The sequence below is a fragment of the Seriola aureovittata genome, chromosome 3, assembly GCF_021018895.1.
Source record: "Seriola aureovittata isolate HTS-2021-v1 ecotype China chromosome 3, ASM2101889v1, whole genome shotgun sequence".
NCBI classification, from domain to species: domain Eukaryota; kingdom Metazoa; phylum Chordata; class Actinopteri; order Carangiformes; family Carangidae; genus Seriola; species Seriola aureovittata.
In genome coordinates, this window is record NC_079366.1 from 26,974,770 (window position 1) to 27,000,252 (window position 25,483).

General features: G+C 41.9%; 3 protein-coding genes across 3 annotated transcripts in view; 2 read left to right on the forward strand and 1 right to left on the reverse strand.

Annotated features, from left to right (window-relative positions):
* The window catches only part of baiap2l2b (BAR/IMD domain containing adaptor protein 2 like 2b), a 9,133-nt gene extending 5,232 nt beyond the window's left edge, over positions 1–3,901 (forward strand). Inside the window, exons 8-13 of the mRNA XM_056371874.1 lie at positions 1–35; positions 421–628; positions 1,331–1,396; positions 1,711–2,044; positions 2,180–2,223; positions 2,949–3,901. The exon at positions 1–35 is cut by the window's left edge and continues 68 nt beyond it. Of these exons, the coding sequence (XP_056227849.1) occupies positions 1–35; positions 421–628; positions 1,331–1,396; positions 1,711–2,044; positions 2,180–2,223; positions 2,949–3,024 (763 nt within the window). The 3' untranslated portion in view covers positions 3,025–3,901. The remainder of the gene's footprint in view (positions 36–420; positions 629–1,330; positions 1,397–1,710; positions 2,045–2,179; positions 2,224–2,948) is intronic.
* A 1-nt stretch (position 3,902) lies between these two features.
* The window catches only part of LOC130166329 (parvalbumin-7-like), a 35,967-nt gene continuing 14,386 nt past the window's right edge, over positions 3,903–25,483 (reverse strand). The window contains exons 2-5 of the mRNA XM_056371873.1: positions 6,225–6,293; positions 5,773–5,902; positions 5,582–5,691; positions 3,903–4,572 (exon numbers count right to left, since the gene is read on the reverse strand). Coding sequence (XP_056227848.1) covers positions 4,547–4,572; positions 5,582–5,691; positions 5,773–5,902; positions 6,225–6,285 — 327 coding nt within the window. The 5' untranslated portion in view covers positions 6,286–6,293 and the 3' untranslated portion in view covers positions 3,903–4,546. The remainder of the gene's footprint in view (positions 4,573–5,581; positions 5,692–5,772; positions 5,903–6,224; positions 6,294–25,483) is intronic.
* ncf4 (neutrophil cytosolic factor 4) overlaps positions 18,613–25,483 on the forward strand; it is a 28,528-nt gene continuing 21,657 nt past the window's right edge. Inside the window, exons 1-3 of the mRNA XM_056371875.1 lie at positions 18,613–18,835; positions 19,511–19,595; positions 19,680–19,839. Coding sequence (XP_056227850.1) covers positions 18,804–18,835; positions 19,511–19,595; positions 19,680–19,839 — 277 coding nt within the window. The 5' untranslated portion in view covers positions 18,613–18,803. The remainder of the gene's footprint in view (positions 18,836–19,510; positions 19,596–19,679; positions 19,840–25,483) is intronic.

The following is a 25,483-nucleotide window of genomic DNA, read 5'->3' on the forward strand; positions in this document are numbered from 1 at the left end:
GGAGCAGCAGGCACTGGGCAGAGTGCCCTCTAGAGGTGGGAGGTAGACTGTACTAATCACAATTCCTGTATATTAATATGGTAATAATCTGACAGCCGCTGAACCCAAAGAAGAAAAGATGTATTTTTCTCTACAGCATTAGGTCAATTAAACAACCACTAGATAATGTTCTGCACATTGTCCTGTTAATAATTATGGTAATAATGTTATTTCTGCTTTAGTGAATGAATAAATTAATCTCTTGCCTGTGCTATGATATTATATTCATTAATTTTAGTATACGTCTCTCGCCCCCTGCACCTGTGAATTTCTTTCTCACTGCCATATTAATTATAAAGCAGAAGAAACTCTCTGACCCTTTATTTCTCTGCATTCTATTAATCTCTTTCTGTTCCTTCTCTGTCTTCTCTCCTCCTCCAGCACCGTCTCCCCTCCCCAGCCGCTCGCGCTCCAGCTCAGTGGGGGAATCTCTGGGTCTGGGAGGCGGGAGAGCCATGAGAGCCCTGGTGTCTCACCCTTCCTCATCCAACCCAAAACTTCTACCTTTCAACAGGGGAGAGACTGTCACCGTACTCGTCCAGGAACCACGCAACGGCTGGCTGTACGGACGCACTGACAGCAGCCTGCGGTGGGTAGCGGGAATAGAAGAGTTATGTGTATGTGTGCAGGCGCAGGAACCACAGATATATGGGTTTTCACCAGTGTTTACATTGGTATTGAATTCTCAGAACAGAAGAAATTGCATCCGATCTCTATAGCTGTGACAGTGGAACGACCTTCACAGTGATGAATAAGCTAACTCATCCTTAGATATAGAAGAAAGAAATTATAATGGGAATAGACACAATACTGTCATTTGTTTATCATGAAAACAAACTGTCTCTCGATGAGGATTACTCACTTGTAAGAGCACGAGGTTGACGGCCTTGCAAAGTAGAGAATAGGTCGAGTGTTTTGTGAAGAGAAATCTCAGCAGGTCAGCGTGATAGTGATTGGTATTGATCAGCCACTCAAGTGTCATATTGTGAAGCCTGTTCATCGTGACCACTTCATGAGGAAAAAATGAAAAATGTGTTTAGTGAAGGTTTGAATTTAACAAGAGCACAAAGAGTAGAGCAGAATAAAATACTAATTTGATAATCCAGAGGAGAGAAATGGTGTAAAGGTTGACAAAGACATTCACAGACACTGTTCTGCACACATGGACATTAATTCAAATTCTGAAAACTACACTGTATATTCCTGGTGCAAGGACAAAGTATTGTAGAGTGTGAATTGTTTTGTTTGCTGCTCGCTGTCGCCTCATCTGTATCTGTCTTACCTCCCCCAGTCAGGGCTGGTTCCCTGCTGCTTATGTGGCACCTATTGAAGATTTCTCCAACACTTTAGCAACAAGGTAGGAATTACCATCAGGTCTGAACCAGTGACTGTGTACAACATCTTGGGACGGGTGGGACATGGGCCAACTACAAAATGTCAAATAAATTTTTCCCCAAAGATGGTTTCTGTCATTTTATAACGCTGATGTACGTTCAAGTGTTCAGTTTTCTGATAAGTTTGGTCTCAACTCTAAAAAGGGGGAATGACGTCATGATTGACAGCTGGGATTGATTTGCAATTGGGTATACACTCAGGCCAGAAGTGGGAAAGATTTATCTTTCACTGTCACTGTCTGTTATGACTCACTAAAATTTCTGCTCTGACCCTCAGTGGTGGTTCACTAAGAAGCCACAGTATGAACAATCTGCTGGACCCCACTGACACCCACACCGACCAATTGGAGAGCAAGAACTACGGAGATATCCCGCCCCCGGCCACGCCCAACCGCAGAGCTTCTGTAGACTTCCGGCCGACCTCTCCGCTTCCTGAGAAGAAGGCAGAACCAGTGACAGAGATCAAGCACGCTCAAACTAAGACCTACAATGAACACCCGCCTCCACCGCCGCCTCCTCCGTCGAGTCAGAATCTCAGAAGGGGCTCTGAAGATTTTCGACCAATCTCTCCCCTCCCTGACAGGAAGGGCGAATCAGCGTCTGAAGTCCAGGTACCAGAGGTTTAATATCGAAAAGAACTTACTCTGCAAATATTTTTTTCTGCTTCATATAAAGTAACTCTGGTCCGTTAATCCTACTTCACTTTCATTGCTTTGGTTCACACTGACAATCCTCTCTTTTCTTAGGCATTATCCACCCATGGGCCACCGGACAACCCTTTGTTTCCCAGGTAATTTTCAGCGTTCAGATTTAACAGAAGAAAAAAAAGATCTGTTTGTATTCTGTGGAATGATTCAGTGATGAATTCCAGTTCCAGTTCATTTTATAAAGGATTATGTTTTGGGTAATCAGTGTTGTGTCAGAGAAACCCTTTGTCTGGAATGATCCTAATTCAACACAGTGACTGGATTCCATACAAGTGTGCATGAATCACTTGTGAGGAATGTGAAGTTTAGTGGAGATGTGCTTGTAGCAGTTGTCTGGGTTTCAGTGGACACTTTCAGTAACCGTTTATATGCTGTTTCAGTATGACGAAAAAACAGAATACATTTTGGTACAGAAACGATGACAGCTCAAAATCAAAAAAGTGTGTTAAGAATTTCATTTTACTATTTTGGTTAAATTTTATTTAGGTGTTTTTTTCACAAATTTCATCTAAGTCTAGCAACATTTTCCGGAAAAAAATGGTAGTGAGTTTCGCCCCTCAAGAATGGACGAACCACACATTTTTAAACCAATAAGTCACTGTCAAATAGTAGTTTTAAAAAAATGTAGGACGTCTGCAACCTGCTCACTAGCCACAGTCAAATTGACCACGCTCTCGCTGGGGTCTGGTGTTAGTTTTCCAAACTGGAGCGTCTCCATTTGTGTGTATGTGCTTTTTATTTGTGTTGACAGAAAGCAGTTGAGCGCATGAGGTATTGTGTAACATTTTCCGTCATCCTCTCGTTTCAGAGGCACAAACCCATTCGCCACAGTAAAGCTTCGCCCCACGACGACCAATGACAGATCTGCTCCTCGGATCCACTGATCCATCAGCGCTCATGCAGGCAGGGTTTGTAACCGAGGCTGCAGGATCAGGTGGTGGAGGCAGGATATACAATTTTGTTTCTGGAGAATGTAATGACATCTCTGAAATGTGAAGGGCAGCAGAAGGTTTAGTGAGTTTTTTGTACAGTGTTGTACCAAAAGTAATATAATGGTACTTCTTAATAATTAAATATCAAAATCATAAACTTTTAAAATAGTTGTTTTATCAACTCTTTGTACAATATTTAAGTTTCAATTAAAATAATTAAGTATATTAAAGTAATAGTTACACATTTTGGGAATTATGCTTATTCGCTTTTTGTCTGAGTTAGATAAGAAGATCAATACTACTCTCAAATCTGTCCGTCAGCAGCTGGTTAGCTTAACATGAAGACTGGAAACAATCCACCTACCAGCACCTGTTTTATTTTTCTTGCCTCTGGATAGAACAAGGCTAGTTAAGCTAAGCTAAGCTATCTGGCTTCTGGGTTATAGACATGAGTATCAGTTTTTGCATCTAAATCTAGGCAAGCGAAGCAAATAACCACAGTTCCCAGATGTTGAACTATTTCTTTAAGCTGTAAGCAAATGTATCAAAAATCTGAATTTTGTGGTCATCTGATCTGATCCTATTTGACAGAGCTAAACAAAAATGTAATCCATTCAAATCTGACTTGGGCCATTTTATATTTGATCCAGGATGTTTTATCTCATGATAGCGATAGATTTCCCTCATATTTAACTTTAGGCTGCAGTTTAGCACCTAGTCATTATAAATTTGTAACCTTCTACTCTGTTCTGTGATTGACATGTTTTGCGCTTTGTTCTTTGAGTTTAATGTTTTGTGTCGGCTGTGAGTGACAATAAGTAAAGAGACAGTTATTACTCAACATTTTTTATTATCATTTCTTACTCAGATCTTTTCTGTCTTCACAGCTCTTCTTACATTTCATTTTATTTACTACATCATCTGATCGGAGGCAGGGAGTGAGGAGGAGGAGGAGGGGATAGAGGAGAGGAGGTGAGGTGAGGTGAGGGAAGGTGGATGAGGAAGAGGAGTGGGAGGAAAGTGCACTGATATGTGAACATCTAGAAGTAAAACCAATCAGACAAAATGCACAACCTGAAATACACAGAGGAAGGAAATTAAGATTTAATAAGTCTTCATAACATCTACACCATCTACAGCACTAGTACCACCTGTTTTGAGACCACAAACTATCCTCATGAAATCATTAAGAATGATTCTGAAACCCATACAGCGTGAGTGATTAAATATATATAAAAAAAGAAAACTTAAAAATGAAACTGGTGCCTATTATGCCTGTGTGCTTCTCCTCGTGGCGGCTCCCTATCGGCCTCTTTCTGGTCGTGTTTTGTAGAGAGCAGGCCTGGTCTGACTCCATGCTTGGGGTCCCGAGGGAGGTGAGAGGAGTTTGAAGGTGGCAGTTACAAAATATGAATGCAGGGACGAAGAGGAGGAGGAGGAAGAAGAAGGGGGAGGGGGGGTGGTCAGCTATCCCCTACTCATGCACCATTGTCTCAAACTCTGAAAAAGAAAAGTAAAAATGAAAAAGTGCACGAATTATGAGACAAACTCCGTCACCTGTCAACACATCCAATAAATTCATTTGTCCTACGAACAAGTATTTGTGTAAACATAGCCTGATATATCTTATTCCACTGAGCTCCGTTACAGACCGGCAGATGTTCTGACTTGTCGAGGCAGCAATAGCGCAGGTGTAAATAGTGACATTCATGATGGCTGTTTTTTATTAAGTGTCCAGTGAGCCGCGACAGTGACTGAGCGTGAACAATAACGGAGCCATTGACCTGGCTCACCTGAACGCCCCCGTCGTTTATGATATTAATTCCACCTGTGCTTTTCCTGCTTTGACAAGTCGAAATGTTTATTATTTGGCCTTTTGTTAAAGATGAAACTATATATTTGTGACCTGCTTTTAAAGATTTATATTTAGTACGAAAAAATGGCCATTGAGCTGAAAAGCGGGTAAGTATTCAGAGATGCATCGATGGTTTTGGTTTTTTTTGTTTTCTGACAACATGAAAACTACAGAATAATGTGTAAAACTTAAAACCTAACCTAATGCAAACACCTGAATTACACCAGTAGAGCTGAAATGTAATTTTGTGATTGTCAGAAATGTATTTTAATGATTGTGCTTTTTGTAAAATGAAAGAAAAATTACTTGCACATTCGTTTTCAGACACGATCATCTCCACAAACAAATGATTCAGGTTTGGATTATATTACAATTCATCCCAGCTTTTATGCTTTAATTGCATTGTTTTAACTCTTCTTCCATATTGACTGTGATTAGTTGTTGTTTTGCTAAAGAGGTAGCAACATCCTCTTTGCAACAGGAGGCATCAGAGATCATAGAAATGTTGGTATAACTTCAGGTCGTATTTCTCACCCAGTGTGGAGGTGTAGAGCTACAGTAATCCACCTTTAGCCCCCCCTCTACGTTCTTCCCCTTCTCTACTTCTTGTTTAAATATTTAAACCTATACGCGCTATTCTTGCTTTCCACTCACCGTCAATGCCGATCTTGCCGTCTCCATCTTTGTCTGCTGCTTGGAGGAATGCTTTCGTCTCGGCGTCAGTCAGATCTCTGCCTTCCTTGGAAAAGCCCTTCAGTACAAACCTGAGGAAAGCACATGGTGTTACAAAGAGTCATCGTAGTGTTGTGTTTGTGTGTTTTTCTGGGTGTGTGGGAGTCCCTCACTTGAGCTCTTCCTCCTCTATGAATCCGCTACCGTCCACATCCAGAACCTGGAAGACCTTCTTGACGTTTTCGGCCGTCATGGCCTTCATCCCCACCATTTCAAAGAACTTTTTAGGATCGAATGTTTCTGCTTGAAAGGTCAAGACAAAAAGAACAACAACAAAAAACAAAAAAAGCACAGACAGAAACATCAGACTCCTCTAACTTATATCTTTACATTAACCGGTTTCAAATGAAATTGGTATGACAAGTCCAAGGGGTCGGTTGTGGATTAAATTAGCACTGCACATACAGAGCAGGATAGAGTCGTCTTTCTACAGTAACAGTGTCTCTGTGGATTGAAGACATATGTTTGTAGATTTTCTGACTGTCAGTATCCATAGCTAAATTCTGAAACTCTGTAGGTCTGTTTCTACTGAGAACACCATGTCGACTTTACAATGGTTACAGACCTGCGAAGGCATCAAGAGCTTTCTTGATCTCCTCAGCTTTCAACAGATCTGTCATCGACATTTTGTCAGCTGGAGAGAGAGAGACAGAGAGAGAGAGAGAGCGAGAGAGAGAGAGAGTGGGGGACGGAGAGGACATAAAAGGTACAGAGTAAGAAATGAAACAACATTATTTGAAGGAGGTGAGTGCAGAGGTGGGAGCGCAGGAGTGGAGGATTTAGCACAAAGGTTGTTTCCATTATGTTTATATATGTTTGAGAATGTGTTGGTTCAAACTAAAGTTCTGGCCCAGACACACTTAACGAAGGGATGATAGGAACTTAATATAGTCTCTTTGTTGGGGAAGACAGACACACAAATGTACACAAAGAGGAATTTGACCCTGATGGACCTGGTTGAATGAGAAATGCATTCAGGCATTGAAAAGATGGGACGTGATAAAGAGCCATAGATCAGAATTTAAGACGTGGGCATAAATATAGTCAGGTATACATTAAGGGTGCACTCATACATGGACCTCGATTTTGCACACAACCACATTATCTAACTGTTCACCTTGTGCTGTGCACAAAACTTTCTCTATCCTTCTGAAACTGTTTAAGTATTTGTATCCACTTGGCTCTTTTCTCTTGCATCACTCTGTCTGACATATAGTGTCTTAGTTTTACACAGACACAAGGCGCTGGCACTATAATGGAAATATAGAGAACAGACTGACTACACCTATGTTGTGTAACACACTGCAACAAAAAGACAGACTGTTGTTAACAGCATCTGGAACAATGATAACATTAATTTAACACGAATAGCATAATAATGGTAAAATATCCACATTCAAATCTATTTGGATTCATTGCTGATTAATGCAAATGTGTGACTTTAGTACGTAACACTGCTGTAGTGTTATAACTATCTTACATTGTAATTCTTTTATTCTTATTATGAGTTTGTCCACATTAATCCAGTGTCTAATTTGCCAGTATTTACATGCATGTTAATCAGTGCATACTCCGCGTCAGTAAAGCGGTGTGTTATAGATGGATGATACAAGATGTCAAGACATTTAAGCCCTAACTTCTTCAGTGGTCGCAGCGAAAGACTGGGTCGTGTTTGTAGTGTGAATGTAAAGCTGGATGTTGCTTTAAGAAAAAAGGATTGTGATAGATTGACTAAGTCATGTTTCCCCAAAGGTTCAGGACGTGTGGACAGGTTCCCCTCTGTGGCAGTTCACTGCAGCAGCCTGTAGGTGTCAGGACTGAGCTGAAGGCTCTCAGGCTCCCTCCTTGTTTAGCAGCTGAGAGCACTGGGAACCAGTGGCAAGCTGTCAAGACAGATGTGTGAAGAATGTGTTTGTGTGTGAGAACTGAGCTCCCATGTGTTTGTTATCTTTGAGAGAGTGTTTGTGTCTCTGCGAATGTGCTTCTTGTGCCACATAGTGCCTCGGCGAGGATATGAGACGCACAGAGACCCGGTGGAGTAGTTTCGATAGTCCCCCTGCAGGTTTGTCATGACCCCAATAAAATACTTACCCTCCCTGACTGAAGGACAAAGTCACATAAAAAAAAGAGAAAGAGAGTCATCCGATTCTTTTCTGTCCAATCTCCTACTTCTCAACTTTCTCTCCACCTGTTATGTGTCTGACTTTTGGCGGCAAAAGCCAATTAGCGAGCATGTACTTGAAAATTTTGAAATGTCTTGAGATGTGCAAACTTTCTTCTCCAGCTATGAGATAATATCTTACAAATATACATCCATGATGTCGCCAGCTTGTGACGTCTCAGGTCTTCGTCCTTTGGCAGAAGGATTGTTTGGATACCTACAGTAATTTAACCTTCTATTTATTAACAATAAATCATTCTGGCAAGTTGCTGTGGATTTTGATATCCCGTCAGTGTTGTTAACATAGTGGTAATAACTCACAGACAGTGTGACATATGCATCTCAGTCATAGCTGGCGCTCATATGGTTGACAACGCACCTTCAGCCTTATGTAAAGTACACAAGCTCTATCACAACATCTTTGACTGTGAGACTTGTAGACCACAGCTGTGGTTAGAGAAAACGTCCTTTAGTCAAAAGGGCTGAAGCTGCTTTCGCCTTCTGCAGCAACCGAGTGTAAAGTGTCCCTGAGCATGTACCTGTTTTCTCAGTGTAGCACTAAAATGTAAAAAATCAGCATTGCAGACACGGTGACTCTACCAACTTGTCCTGCAGCGAACAAATAAGGCCGCTGAGACGGATAAGTGAGGTTATATTTTAGCATCATAGCACGTCGATTCATCAGATGACGGACTCTGGAGATTGAAAGTCAGATTTGCCTGTTAGTGTGCTATAAATAAACACAAGACGTTGCATATTAAATCTGAGTTTCCTCAGCAAAGTAGCTTCAGTTCTGCTCTTCCAGACAACTTTTTTGCTCAGATACTTTGAAGAGTAAGTCAACATTGTCTGAGAACAGAAAAGCTATAATGCCCTATAGCACAAAGGATAGTTAAAGATTGAGTTTCTGCCAACAGAACAGTCAGCACTCAGTCATGGCACAGCAAGTGTATTATTTATAAAGTATGTTTTATTAAAACAGGCAGTCTCATTGAGCATCTGGGTCAATTTTATAGAAAGGGGGGCCCATTCAAAAGAGTAACAACAATAAAAAACACTTAGAATATATGTTACTATTAACTGCAGGCGACTTAAAGTCGCGGCTGTCGTGTTTATTACACCTGTTCGTGGTGAAACAAGAGCCAAGACAGAACCCGTCAGAACAACACCTGCTCCTGACATTACATTACATTTAACAGCAGATCCAGTTAAACCATCAAAGAGGGGACATCAAGTCGCAGCACTCAGGGAAATGTAAGAAATGCAAGATCAGCAGCAACTTATAGAGACATAAAAGTAAATTGTCCCAAATTCTTCAAAAAACAGAAACGAGAAACAATGATGACGCAGTAGCAGAGCGATGTTTAACCTCCTCTATTGACGATTGCAGAACATTCATTTTGACGCTGTGTTTACACTGGTTGTTGTTACCGGCCTTCGTTTCTACGTTTCTTTAAGACTGAGTTCATTTGGAATAAAAATACATCAACTTTTTTAGTAATATCAATTTTATTCAAAACGTGCACTTTTTTATAATCCTGGTTGAATTTACATCCATGATCCTCTCTGGTTTAAGTATTTATGAAACTAACAAAGGTATTTAATTCAAGTGCCGTTCAGATGTCACAGACAACCCCAGAAATCACTGTATTTCATTCATTCATTCATTCATTCATTCAGTGGTCTAGAACTCATTCTTGTCATCGACCAAAGCACCTGAAAGATCTGACTTATATTGTGTGTGTGTTTTTGTCTATCTATCCTCTGCCATGACATTTGATATTCTAATATTTCTTTCCAGTCTTACCTGAATGAACGGGTCGGATGAATGCACCTGAGAGGTGAGACGGAGGGCAGGAGGAAGTGTGATGGAGAGAGAATGGAGCGGAGAGAAGGGTTGGAGATGGAGGTAAGATGTGCAAGTTGGGAGGGAGGACACAATAAAGACTTTTATAGCCGCTTCAAAACACATACACACTTACCCCATATACCCCCCGCTCACCCACCACATCCCCACCTCTCCGTATTCTCTCTATTTTGAGAAAGGTGGTGCTGGTGCTGGTGGTGCTAGTGGTGATGGGGGGGTGGGGGGGGGGGGGGGGGGGGGGGGTTGGGGGGGTCAAGACATGACGCACACACCGTTGGCCCTGGAGTGTGATCACTTTCTCTGCAGCACTAACAAATCACACACAGGCCTATTAATAATACCATTCTATCTGACTCGCCCTCAGTCCTTATCTCCACCCGGTTCATCTTCTCTCTTTGCCTGCGTGACCCTCTTTTCTTTTTTTTTTTCTTTTTACTGTTATCTGCTTTGATTTATTTTGTAATCCTCATGAAGCCCGCGTCTTCCCACCAGCACAGATGCCACTTAAAAAGTAAGAAAAAAGTTTAAGATAAGGGGGAAGCGCTGAAATTCCACTTTGACTGTTGCCTTGTTTCATTACCTTTTCTGACAACTTATTAACAAATACAGAAACTGAAAAACATCTGCATCTTCAAGCAGATTGTTTTGGTTCTATCTCTACATTTCTACTGCTTTCGTTCAGCTCTCGTTCAGCTCATTCAACAGCTGTTTTCAGGGGAAACTGCATCGTCTTGCCCGGCGCCACACAGCCGACAGACAGAGTCAGCTAGCAGCTCTCTGGTCAACATCGCGGAGCAAGTAGCAACTGAAGAGGCAGATGTTTCTCGGAGACCAAAACAGAGCAAAAAAGGAGAGCTAGTGTTGGACTTATACATACTGTGCTGCCGGATGTGTAAACAGTTGCCATAACGACTATACAAGAGAAACGAGCATTAAAGCATCACAAAAACCAGCCCATAGGTTGTTGGTTCAAGCAGCTCGTTACGACCTGTAGTTATGTTTTATTGACGAGTGACGTCAAGTTTCCAGCCGATAGTCGACATTAATTCTTGCAACCATTACTACGATTGATCTGTAAGCTCCACCAGGGGTTTATTATCGTAACCATGGTGACAAAGGTCCTCTAACCTCGGATTTTTGCCCCCGAGGAGTCAGAAAAACTAATGCAGAAACATCCCATTCTGTAACGCACCAAAATCCTGACACACACACATCAAACTTAAACTGAACTTCAGCCCTCCTTTAAAATAAAGTCATATCTTTCCTCACAAATGTGCTGAGCTGGAACTCGTAGAGAACAAGGCACTTTTCTCTTTTACCCCAGACAGCCTCAACTTGTAAGTTCCTTCTCCTCTTTCATCTCGCCCCTTTTCCTAATTTCTACTTCCTGTCTCGTCCCCTTCCACTTTCCCCTCTCCAAATCTACAAATTCGCTGCTTTTACTCTGCCTCCATATCTGCTCCTGCCTCCGTCTTTATGACCTATTAATCTCCACGCAGTAAGAGCCCTGACAGCTTGTGTGTCTCTCTCTGACTCTCCATCTCTTTCAATTGCTTATCGTGTTAAGTGATGTAGTGAGTCGTCTTTCTCCCAGTTAGTCGAGGCAAAGAGATGAATTATTTATGATAGGTGCATGTATGAGGGACAAAGAAAGAGCCACTTGAGTTGTTACAAGGCTGCAGCCAGTTAAACAAAAGGTCACGAGGTATTTTTTAAGCTGAAAGCATAGGCTTGTTTGAGCACTGTTTATTTAACACATTTGAGTTAATACTGTCTGTTTCTGCCTTTTATGTTTTTAACCTTAACACCTAAAGATTTCAGTTACCGTAATTCAAAATCAAATGTTCATCTCGATCGCACTTAACCTGCAAATTGTGTGTATGAGAGGGAGCTTGAAATCCCGGGACACATTTAGCTAATGGCCTGTTACCACTGTTTTGTTTTACTGACGTGTCAACTGCAAACATTTCAGCAATAAAGCTCTGCTGATAAAACCTGCTAATGTCTCCCACTGGAGACAGAAAAATGAGCCCACTGTTGTCAGGAATGGCTCCTCACGCTGAAATGAAAAAACAGGTCATTTGTGATTTTTGTTGTCTCCTCCGTGGTTAAGCTTAAGTTAAGTTTGAGCAGCTAAAACTATATTGGTCAAGGTAATGGCAACAATGTCATCAGGGTTAAACTCAGTCATTGTTGACTGTTGATAAGGAGACATGACGTGTGACTTGTGCCTTCGCTCCTTCAACAGATTATTATGTGGTCGCCGATACAGACAGTGAAATCAAAGCCCAGTTTAAGCATTTAAAGCGCTGAAACATCCATCGTCACTTCCTTCTTCACGAAAGCTCTGGTTACTTAACCCTGAAGCCAAACATACTCTCTACTTCTACCTGCCCTCAGTTAACCATTTCACACACTGGGTGTACTATAAAATATTGCCACACAATCCTTTCTTAGAGGAAGAGCAAAATAGAGGAAAAGGATAATAAGTACACTACATTTCCGAGACAGAATACCTGTCATAGGTCTGGAACTGTGTTTTTCAAATGCACCCAACATAAAAAATAAAAGAAATAAAAAATAAAATGCTTGTCTCTGCCTGCTCACGTCCTGTGCTGACCCTCTGTTCTCACAGTGCCCTGTCCTGAGACTGTCTTAGCTTTCCCCTCTCTATTGAATTACCCCTCATCAGCACTTTCCAGCATTGTAGAAGGACGAGGGAGGGAGGGAGGGGTGAGGCGGTGAGGCGGTGAGGACAAACACGTTGGAAGGATTTGTAAGGGGGAGAGCGGGTGAAAGGAGAACGATGGGGAGATGCAGAAACGCACATGGATGGATTAATGTAAATGAAACGCTGCAATAAATGAGAAGAGGTGAGCCAAGAGTCTGTCAGGGACAAGACTGGAGACGGGCAGAGAGTATCGATGGGCTAATGAAGGACTAACTGTGTTATTAACGTTAGACAGAGCAGCATAAACAAAGACTGTTGTTACTCCTTGATACCTTTTTCATCTTTTAATGCCGTATAGTAAACAGCTATAAAAACTCTGACATGAAAAGACAAACAAATACATGAATGCATATTGTACTGTAACATATTTTAGATGAACAGAGTTCTCCACAGACCAACTTGAAAATAGAAAGTGAGAAGACAGAAGAGTATGAGAGGAATTAAATGTGTTTTTAATGGTCGAGTATATCAGTATCACTGGGGTATCCCTTGTCTACTGACCCACAGATTAGCAGACATTGGCAATAAATGACGGGAGGCTCAGTGGAGAAGCAGAATATCACATGAGTTTGAAAAGAACTCAGTGACCTTAGACGGAACCTCATATTCCCACAAGTTGGTGGTTCGTATCTTCGCTGTCCTCCTTAGAGTTTGACAGACGGACTTGTCCAGGACACGTAAGCTTGATGCAGGAGCTGGAGGTGTGGGAGGGAGGGGCACTTCGACTCCTCCTCACTGCTCTCATCTGGCTTGCCACCGTCAGCCAGCGGTAAGCCGACATGCAGGAATCACCCGGTGAGTCGGAGGCTGTGAGGACGGGACTACTGGACTGATGTGCTCTAATACTAATAGAAAGAAAATGTAGACACACAAGACGTGATGTGTGGGTGTGGAGGCTTTGGGGTACTTTATACGAACCTTTGACGCATCGAGTAACAAAAGTAATGAAACATGTAATGTAACTACTGCTGTTGCTGTTGAGTAATTAGCAAAGTAATCTGACTACTTGTTCCATAACTAATGTAATGTAATGAGTAATAGCAATAGTAGTAAAAGCATTAAAGTAAGTAGCCGTCCTCAGTTCGGTGAGTTGAATACAACACCACTCACAGCCTCATGAGTTCAGCTCAGGCCAGTTTGTACAGTAGAGTGGGAGAAGGAAGCCCCTCCGTTTGCCAAATGTACCGGCCTGCACTGCGGGCGGTGGTTTAAGGTGGTATATTCAGTGCTAATTTTACGGCCGGTGTGTGTGGGAGTGTGTGGGAGATGTCGAGCTTTGAAAGGAATGCACCGAGTTGTTGGGAGTTTTGGCCTGTTATGCAGCCAACCTGTTAAGTAATGAGACACCAAATCTTCCACATTTCCCTGGTAGATTCCAGTTAGTCGTGCTGATGGTTCAGTATGAAGTGTGATAATTAGACCTTATATTTAAACTTAACCCTGTTCCTCAGCTGGAGTTCATTTAGTTACAACTTCTGTCTTAAACAGTAACTAAGTTTTTGGCTATATGAAATCCCCTAGAGGTGCAGCCAAATGATCTATATCACATTTTATTACTCAGGTTGTTAATGTTTATAGACAGAAGTAAATTGATTTCACACTGTTAAAGGCTCTTTAATTAAATAGGCTTCTGGGCAGAGTGTGAACATGTCATCACAGTCCTGACAAGAGGTCACATGAGGTGATATACACCACTTTCCCATTCAAGCGATGTCATGTGACCTCTGTGGCTAAAAACTTTTGGACCAAACTTAGTCCACTTTTAACTCAGATGTGCTCAATTCAGCCCCCGATATTTAAGTGTAATCAGTAACAATCTCACAATGTATCATAATTCTGCCAAACGCACCGTTTCATCAGTTTCTATCCTTTAGAAACTCAGATGTAAAAAGAAGAAGAAGCTGTTTTTCAGTTTAGTATGGTGGTAAAAGCTTTTCAGTTGTACCAAAAGTTTTAACCGAGGGACATTTGACTTTATATTTCACCATAAAGACTCAGTATTTAGATTAGCCCTCTGCTCGGGTTCACCTCACCTTGTCTCTACGGTAACCAGCGGTCAACACGGTAAACACAAGCCGTGCGTGTGTTGAGACTTTCTGTCAGTCACACCGCTTATGTTTCTGTGCGCGTGGATGTATGCGTGCGCGTTTGGTACCTCTTTGTCTGTCAACTAAATGGCTGTCAACTTGAACGGCTTATTATATTTCATCAGTTGACTTTTTACAGTGCGCACGCACACACACACACACACACACACACACACACACACACACACACACACACACATTATCTTCATCTTCTGTACGTACACACATTCACAATCCACAAATTCTCTCTCTTACACACACACACACACACACACACACACACACACACACACACGGCAGCTGGCCTGACCTTGAAGATAAATACACCCTTGAAAAAATGTTTCTGCAATTCATGGCTGGCGATGGTCTGTTATACGAGCAGCGTTTCAAAAGGATTCATCTCAGGCTGCATGAAAATAGATATGGAGTCAATATGTGCTGCGCTCACACACGCTCCTCTATGCGCCGTCACGCTCTATCGGACTCTTTGTTTGTCTTCTTCTTACACAAACAGCCGCTGACACACTGTTTCTCAGTTTATATAACAAACAAGTACATTTTCCGCACCTTCACAGTTTTTTCTTTCCACGTCTCTTTTCTTGTTATTTCCATCTTCTTATATCCCAACTAATAATTTGATCTCACCCCAATCAAGTCACGGCTCCGAAACATTAATGTAAACGCATTTATCTCGGTGAAAACAGTCAGGCCTGAATGACGGCGAACATTAACCCCAGTGAAAACAAACCCTCAACAAACCTCGTTTGACTTACTGAAGCATATCTGCCGTAATCTCTTTTACTCTCGGCTTTGTCCGTCAGTGTGTAGAGTCACTGGTGCAGTGATTCAGGTGCTGGTTAGACAGCAGACAAAAGGCAGCCATGCAGTACTGTGGAAGCTTAAAGTGTCATCACAAAGACAGATTAGAGGATCGTGATTGATTAGCAATTATAATCACAATCAAATACATCTACATCTTGAGTTTAAGATTTCAGAAACCTTTCAGTTTAGACAATAATTCTCTCCCTCTCCCTCACACACACACACACACACACACACACACACACACACACACACCTCCAACACAGCAACAACTTTGCTGACATCTAGTGTTATAAGATTTAATCACCTCATGTTTTATGTTGGACCTGCGTCCCTGCACCGTATTTCAATGATTTCTTTCTGCATTCATTTCAACAGTCATCTGCTGCCGTCTGTATTTGCTCATGAATATCAACTACAAAGGAAGGGTGAAAGGTCAACACCTGGCGTCTTGGCTTGTTTGTGTGTCTGTGTAATGCTATTGATTTGGAGAATGTGTTCTTTCTTCTTCAAGTGAGATAAGAAGTGAGAGAGGAGAAGGAGACTGTGAGTGAGTTGACTAAGTAGGTGGAGGAGAAAGATTATCTCCTGAAGGCGGCTTAAAGGAGCTATTTGTAAGTTTTGCTTTTGCTACATAGCCAGCGTTAACATTAACAGCTGTTTACTTACCAGTCTAGAAGAAATGTGCTAGTTCAGCATCAAACTTCATTCCTTTACTCACCAACAGCTGCTGGTGGAAAGCAACAACCAATGCTAACTCACGCTAACCAGCTAGCCCCTGCCTGTCTCTGATAGCGACTCACTGTAGCCTCCAATCTGCCCTGAAGACGCAGCGCTGCTCAGAGGGTGAATTATAACCTCTTGTCTTGTAAACGCAACGATGGCTGAAGCTCTTCTCGAGCAACAATCACCAGAAAAAAACATACAAATAGAACCAGAAAACAATTTAAAATAAAAAGTCCTGCAGAGCACCGAGAGAAGAGAAGGTCCTGAGAGAGGATGGAGGATGGGTAACGCTCTGTACGCTCTGTTTGAGTGGAAAGTGTCAAGTTTGAATGTAAAGTCATGATTAATTGCTACATTAAAACTTGTTAATTTGATGATAACAGTAAACCTGCCACTTTGTTCAGTTGCACCATCTGCAGCATCACTAAGTCACAACCTTATCGCAGACATCAACATTTTAATCCAGCACATCACTGGGGTGTTTTACTTTGCACCTGTGCCCAAGTCTAATCCAGGTCACTTTAATTGTACGACACCATATCAAGTGCACAGGTCAATGTCATCATGAATGTAAAGGATTTAGTCTGTCATAGGAAACGTGGGGGTGACATGCAGCAAAAGGCCCACAGGCCAGACTCAGACCCGGGCTTCAAATTCTTTTTGAATTCTGTGCAGCAGCACACAAACAGCATCTACACATCAGCGTCACCATTAATGTAAAAAGGATGTGGTCTGTCACGCACAATGTGCCTCCAGTGCAATTACAGAAAACGAATGTCTTCTGGCTCTTCTCTTATCAGTCTCCTTTCTCTGTGACCCTTCTGCTGCTGTAACAGTTATGAGCGAATGATTTAACGCCGCCTCGCAGGAGGTGTAAACATTAAGTTGTATCTCAACTCTGCGCCGCTAAAGCTAACAGCCTGTTCTATCACAGTGTGACTCCTCCACTTCACTTTCAAGGTAATGCTCGAGTTTAAACTTGCACATAACTTGTGCAACTTGCCGGAGACCATGACAGAATGTGAACAAACTGGTCTGCATGAGCATTTTTGACAGTATCATATTATATACTGCATGTGTCTCTTTAAAGTCTTTAAAGGAGGGCTCGCTCTGTCTCTTTAAATTTGTTTGTCTGTTTTTTTCTTTGATATAAAATGTTTGATTTCAGTTTCTTGAGCTGAGAAACCTGCACATCACGGTGGTATTTAGCTTTGTCAGACGTATCCTTTATCCCTTTACTGCAGCTCTACATGTGTTTATTTATTCTGCTGCTGTTGTTTCGGTTTCATTATAAATGATCACACCTTACAATAAACTGAACATTTGAATCAATGAACAGCATTCATGATAAGTGACGACGATACGCGTTTTGAATTCCTGAGCTGGAGTAAAGTTGTGCTTTGTATTTGTGCGATGCAAATTAAGAATCCTCCACTGTGTGACACAGTGTGGGAGGCTGGAGGAAGCTGCCACTAGTCGACAACCATCTTGCCTGTTCACAGCTTTTACACTAATCAGTCAAATTGAACGTGGGAGTGATTTATTGATGTTCACGACGGTGCATGTGGCAGCGCTGGTGTGCCGGAGACTGCTGTGGAAGTGTGACTGCTAAACTGTGAACTCGTGAATAAAACAGAAGCTCTGTCAGTGAAAGGCCACTTCTTGTGAAATGATGAGGTGGGGGTCCATGAGGCGTTCACTTGACCCCGAGGTTTCAGTTTTGTTTTTTTGTTTTTTTAAATCCGCTTTTAAAAACTCACTTTGTTTAGGAAGATAATGCAAAAACCTCTGATTTGAAATACACTCTGACTAAAAGTAAATGTTTACACACAATACCTCTGTGGACACACCCAGCTGGGTGGCTTTGCAAAATGGGCACATTTCCAGAAGTTGGGTGTGGGTTTTACTTTCACCAAGTCACATGCTGCTTCTGTCAGATCATGTAAACAAAGAAAAAGCCACGTGCCACAACAACAGCAACGTAAACGACAGAAACCAGTCAACTCTTTTTTTAAAATGAATCCAAATTGAACGGCCTTTGCTGGTAAATGTGACTTTGACTTCATAATAATAGTTGATAACGATGAATGATAGTTGCAACAGGTTGTGTTCAGCAAAACAGACAAAAAGTTAAAGGGTCAGTTCATCCGCATCACGCACAAAACTTCAGTGTGGTCCGTGAATCACCAGGACATTGTTTTTCTGTGAATTAAAGTCGCTTTTAAATTTTTCTTAAATTTACAAATGTAATTATTTTTCTTTTAGTGGTTTGAGCATCACAAACAAAAAGATGGATGAACTGACGCTTTAACATCATCATTTGAGATGTATGTGCTTAATCATCATCAGCCTGAACTGTGACCACAGCCTGAGTGTGAGTCACTCCATCTGAGGGTGATGATCCATCAATCAGCTGGTTTAACATCATACCTGCCCCCCCCCCCCCCCCCATGTGCCATCTCGCGTACTTTCCCCCGCCCGTGTCGTAACCTCTGCACAGGCAGGGTCAACTGAACGCACCATCCTCTGGTCTTTTTTTTTTTTTTTTTTTTTAGGGAACTTTCGCTTCCTGTTGCCCGTTTCCGCATTGTTGCGCGTGCAAGCTGCTTCAGGCGCAGTCGCTCAGTTGCCGCCTCCAGTGTGACATCTCACTCTGCGCTAACGCCTCAGAGAGAAGCGCAGTTTTTTTTACTCCGGAGTTCAGCTTTTCTTCTCTTTCTTTGTTCGCCGTCGGTGCCGTGAGTAACATCATGTCGCTGCCGCAGCAGCTACGAGACGAAAGGTGAGCGTGTGTTTGATGCACTTTGATGATGTCTGTCAGCGTAAAGTGTAACTCTCTTATCAATAACTTTGCACCTGTGTGACGCGGCATCACAGGTTTCTAACACTTAGAACTGGCAATAATAGGCTAAATCAATGCTCTGAGATTTTCTAGTTAGAAAATAACAATATAGTGTCAGGCTGCTATTAGGTTACATCACACTTCACTTTTTCTTTGATCAGTGCACCTAAAATATAAAGAGGGAACTGAAACTAGAGGCAGATGTTCAGTGTTTGCAGAGACTTTGTGGCTGTTATTTCTGCACTGCATTGAAAAAGTTTAGGGAATTTGCTTTTTATTTAAAAAAAATAAAATAAAAAATGAGGATGTTTTATGTTTGTTTTGGTGTTTGTTGTCATAGACACTACTCATGCAGGAATACAGCCTTCATTTGACAGCAGACAAAACAATGTCATGATGACGGAAGCTTAAATATGCAAACTATGTCCCTCGGATTGGACAGGCCGGGCTCCAGGCGTTCTGACTTGAATTGTGATTTAAAATATATATATTTTTAGAATATTTTAAACACTAATGTGAGGACTGATTAACGGAATAAATTTAAATTTAATTGCCAGTAGCAATATGCTGATACAAGTGTAAGAAAAATAACCAGCATATCTTTGTGTTACTTAGTGACTTTGATCAGCTGCCTCATAACATCCCTATCAGCGCCGCCATCGCTGATATCGAGGAGAAGAAAGGCTTCATCGACTACTTTGTAAGTTTAAAGTCGACCACAAACTTTTAACTGAGCCCATGGTTTACACAGATAGTGTCATTCACGTCCCTGTTTCTCCTCCAGAGGTTTGTGATTGAGGTGAAGACTAAAGGAGGGAGTAAGTATCTCATCTACAGGAGGTACCGAGAGTTTTTCAACCTCCACCAGATCCTCGAGTCCAAATACGCCCCTGAAGACCCCGAGAGACCCGGTCCCAACACCTGCATCCTGCCCACTCTGCCAGGTGAGCGTGTGTCAGATTTCACTATTTCATTACGGCCTGTAGCTCTGAATTTTTTCTTTTCAGATCTGACAGGCAAACTAACTGCAAACACTCACAGTCTCCCAGGTTGCTTTTCCAGCAACATGAATTGTGCCTGAGGCTACCATGCAGGGCTTCAGTGGGTTAAACAAAAACCTCAATCAATTAAACATGTTCCTTAAAAACCCAACTGTGGACTGATGGAGCAAAAGACAAAACTGAAAATAGCTGGTTCTGATTTGTTGCTGTTTTTTAGAGCTCAGCCTCAGGCAGCTGGGGCGGCTCGATCCTGAGCCACATTACCGTCCAGTAAACGCTGAAGGGTAACCTCCAGTTTTCAGACAGACAGCAGCACAGTGCAAAGAAATGCAGCCTCCCTCATTTATTTCAGTGATTTCATCAAAGGCTCCATCAAAACGAAAAAGAAAGAAAACTTAGAGTGGCCTGAAAAACCAGTGAAACCTGGTTCTAATTTGGCAGCAACAGGATGTGATGTCATCACGCTCTGTGTTCAATCAGCGTTTTCATCGGGACGTGCAGCGAGACTCAAACCCTTCATTATTTTAATACAGTGTCTTTTTTCAGGCTGAACTCCAGTTAATGTCACTTAACCCCACCGTTATTCTGATGACTGGTAAAAGTGAGTTAACCTAATTTCGGTTTAATTAAAGGTCAGTTATTAGTGTGTGACGTGTGTTCAGATGCCGACAGTGCAAAAAAATTCCAATGAATCTATTTGTATTTATTAGTGGTAATTAAAGCAATGGTGAGCGATTGATTGACAGTTTGTCTCTGTCATTGCGCTGCATGTACTGTTCTCCCATATTATTGCACTGCAAAAAATCCTTATGATCTCAATTACAGTATGAGTTATGACAGCTGATGCAGGTTGCATGGTTCATAAATACATAAATAGCACACTGGGAACGGTAGATTGGATTATTCGTCTTATCATAAACGCTGTGTTGTCAATCGTATTTTACATTTTAAACGACACTATGGGCATCTAACGGCTAAAATAAGCTTAAATATGAGCAGTGAGCCACCGGTGGGCAGGTCAAAGGTCAAAGCAGTAACACTCAGTGACAACAACGTGCTTGAAAAGAAAATAAGAGCTGGAGAAGAAAAAGATTGTTGTGTAAGATTATTTTTCTTTAGCAGAGGACAAACATGCCGCTGCTCAGACACCTGACCTGCAGTTTACTGTGATTTTAGGGACTTTCAAGCAAATTGTTTGTCCAGTGCTTCTCTCATATCTCTCTCTCTCTCTCTGTATAATTACGTTGTATTAATCATTCCAATGTTTTACCATAATGTAAAGATTCATTATAATAATAATAACAATAACAATAATAATAATCATGGTTGCTTTCTTTGGGTTTAGTTTAGTGAGAATAGACGAGTCAGCGAGGCTACTGTAATTTCCAGTTCCACGGGGATGGCGCTGATTGTGCTGTGTCGGGGTTCTGCTGCTCATCCAACATGAAGGAAACACAACTTTTACTGCATAATTTCCGCCGTGTCATCGTGTAACCTTCACATGCAAAACTCCTTCTGCTCTGCTTCATGCATATGGAGAGGAACAGTCTGGGTCTGTGGTGACAGCTGGCTGAACCCCCCCCCCCCCCCCCCCCCCCCGTGCCTGGAAGAGCTGAAACACATGTGTGCGTAGTATTAAAAGCATCTAGAGTCTGCTGCATGTGTTGGACACAGAGTTAGTCAGATATCTTAAAACCAAAGTTACATCCCTCCAGTTTGGTCCCTCCTGTAAGTATTCAGGAGGATCTAGGCGCGATGGGATTACTTGATGATTAAAAAACACATTAGTTGTGAATACAATCAGTTTAATACTATAATTGCCGATGTAGCCCTTACAGATTTGATTACAATTTAGCTCAAGTTTGTTGTTGTGCATCACTTCCCCATAAATCCAATTCTATTCAAGCCGCAAGGGCATAGTGACGGCAAATTTTAGGAACATGTCGCTGCATAATAATGTGAAGCTTAAGGACCGAAAATGCTGCGTTTGCAACTCTGGTTCTCCAGTGAGACATTTGCCATCCGAAGAGTAACATCTTAATATTTTATAAATTCACAATTGTTGTTGCTCCGTTAAGCATATTGAGTATATTTTTTTTTACATCTTTACAAATTCAGAAACTTCCTTCCGTCAAACTCAGTGAACCTGTCTCCTTGTAAGGTGAAAACATTTTGGAATAAAACTCTTAAAGCGTCATGTCATGTCGTTGACGATTAATATCCTACAAGGTCCGTTTAAAAAGCCTTATATCAGAAGATTGTAATAAGTGAGAATAATCAACAGTGAACGCCATTCAGAATAGTGAGAGAGGAGCAGATGCGTGCGAGGACAGATGAATGCCGCGGGGAAAACACATTCAAAATGATAAGAGAAAACATGCACATGGAGTAACCGGCGACATCCTGTCCTTCGGACTGGGAGATGTAGTGAGGTGCATGTGGTCAGCGAGGCAGATCTTCTACCTCCTGAGTCACGGCTGCCTCAGTAGCTGCAACTTGATACCGAGGTTCGGTGATTTCCTTCCTGAAAATCCAGCCACACCGCAGATGAAACGTATCTCGGCTGCCGTTAGATGATGTATCGTTCTCCAAGCACCTGCGTAGAGTTGGCACCTATACACCCACAGTAGATATTTGTCTGTCGGCCCTGATCTCGGGGTGGTGTTTGATTTTGGGAGGGAGATTATATATCCTAGTGTTCCCGTGGAAATCTCTTCTGCAGGACGCTCTATCGCTCAGCTTGGCAGCTCATCTTTTATCTTCTGCTGCCTTCGCATGCAAAGATGCTTGTTGCTGAGCCGTGAACCCGCTTCTGTTGGGAGGTTTCTTCCTGGTAAAAGGGAGTTTTTCCTCCCTTGACTTTACCCTGTGAAGTGCCACCAGATAATGTTTATTATGATTTGGAGATATACAATAGAAACTGATTTGCTGCTGGTGATTCCTCTCAGTCGGTGTACAGGCTCAAATACGTGCGAACAACATGAAAGTTTGATTGAGTATTTTTTCGACTGGTCACAAACCATCTTACAGAAGTTGAAGTATTTCCAACACCACAGGGGCCCGGCCAACATAATGGAAAGCCTCATCAGGATGACTCCAGTGTTTCTGCTGTGTTTCACTTTCTATTCACGGCCATGACTTAATGATTCAACTCTGGGTCACACTCAGTCTCTAATGACTCTGATCCGCACAGGGATGCCTGAAGATTGAAAGGCAAGGAAATTTGATGAGAGTGGTGCAGTCTTCGCTGACACCCACAGGTAAAGTTTCTCACTTCCTGTTGGCTGCTAAAGCCAGTGGAAACATCCGTGTGGTATAAAGTTGTAAGATGACAAAGACAAAGAGTCGAGTTGCATAAAGAGAAATAAGAATGAGAAAGAGACAATGAGGAAATAAAACCAACGGAGAATGTCTGGATATTTAATAGTCTAAGGTCCAGGGAAGAGAAGTCATTGGTCCATTCAGATGAGCTGTTGTTAAAGGAGATTAAGCGGCGGGAGGAAGCGTCTGGACCGACCGCAATCATTGGCCGTGCTGCTGTGTGTCTGTGTTTGTCCTCTTGTCCTCATCTGCTCGGTGGCTCCAGTTTTATTCTGCAGCTCGTTGTTTTCCCATAAGTCCGTCTGTCTGGGAGCCGCCGTCAGTGTCCGTATCGATTATCGGAGGCTGGAAACCAACATCACCAATAAATTGAATGGGGTGGCTCGGGCCATTGGTTTGGGAGAGATGAGGACAGAGAGCGAGGTCTGTGTGTGTGTGTGTGTGTGTGTGTGTGTGTGTGTGTGTGTGTGTGTAGATTACATATAAATGGATAATCAGACTGCACTGTAATCACACTCAAGTCACAGCGAGATGTATTTCTCTTTCTATCCTGACTCACGGCTTTAGTTTAGTTTAGCTGTCAACGTTTGACTCGTGTTTAACAAATGAAACGTATATTTGGTTTAAAGGTTAAAAGACACATTTACATTCACATTCAAGTTAATTTCTGCATCTCTGCATTAGAAACAAAATAATTAGTCATGTTACAGATACAGTAAAAAAAAAAAAAAAAGCTAAACGCTAACCTCAGCATGCAAACACAAACACAACAACAATGCTAACATGCTGTTGTTCAGCAGCTATCGTGCTTTCCAAGTTCTTCATCTCCGTGCTGTGCGTTAGTATGCTAACGTTTGCTAATTAGCAAATAACAGCTGAGGCCGATGGGAATGTCGTCAGTAATTTAAGTATCTGGACATAAACCTGAGTGTGGGACAAAGTTAAATGAAGACCTGCTGGTGGCGCTAGGTGAAAACTCGGGAGATGACTTAAGTTATTATTTAAGTTATCATAGTTATTATAATGTTTGCCAGACAGTCTGTACAGTAGATGTTACTCACTGTCTGATCTGCAGGCGGCTCTGGAGGAAAATAGTCAGGGAATCACCAAATTCTCCTCATGAACCTCCTTAGTTTGGATTCATTAAGCCGACGTTAGCAGCCAGTGGACAGTATTACTGATCTTTCTAGAGTTACATTTTCAGAGGAGCCTCGTCTGTCTTATCTTCATGGTGCACCTGTGGTGTTGCTTCTGGCTGCCAGAGCTGGATCCGATCCGATCCATTAACACAAGGCCTCTGCTGTTCTCTGATGGCTTCACTCTTTCCTCTGCTGCTGTCTGGCCTGCCCTAAGTGTCTCCTCCTGCCTTTGATGTTTACTGTATTTGCTGTGTGCCAGGCAGTGGAGGGGGGGGGGGGGGGGGCACAGGTACAAATGATTCTTTTATTCTGGGCATTGGCTTTAACCTGCTTAGAGCACTGGCAGAGCGGAGGTCTGTCTCAAAGAGTGTGTGTGTGTGTGTGTGTGTGTGTGTGTGTGTGTGTGTGTGTGTGTGTGTGTGTGTGAGCCACTGGGAGTGGAAGTGCATTTGAAAGTGAAGGTCAAAATCAAATGTAAAGCAAGTATTAAAAGATTTTGAGCTGTTTGTCCACATCAAAATGTATCTATGTATCTGTAATGGCAAAAACAAACAAACAACAGTTTACAGGTTATATCATAGTTTACCAATGAATTTACTTAAAATCTTCCAATTATTGCCGTTGATGCTTGAGTAAATATTGTTGCTGACATGTGACATTGATGTCAAGCTAATGCCTAAACTATATATAAAAAAATTAAAAGAGAAATACATGAAAACTGTGATATTAGTGATTCTTTATTGTGAAATCGTTAACATAAATTCTTCATCTGATTTAAGGCTGTATCTCTCATTGTCACTTGCTATATTGGGAAAGTTCTACTTTCCAACAAACTCTGATTTAGCATCTGCCACTGAGGGAGTCTGCTGGATAATATTAGATCTGATGGGTTTAATTGCACTGCCAGATCTCATCAGGATGGAAGGGGAATAAGAAAGACGGGAGGGAGGAGGAAGACGGAGGGGAGGATGGGGTGATGGGTAGGAGCAGGAGAAAAAAAAATAATTGAAAAGGATGTAGGTCTGTTTGGTCAAATTTGAGCAGTTTTGATTAATGAGAGCTACATGATGGAGAATATTTTAATAACAGAATCACACATTTGTTTCTTCCTTTTTTTGTTTTGTTTT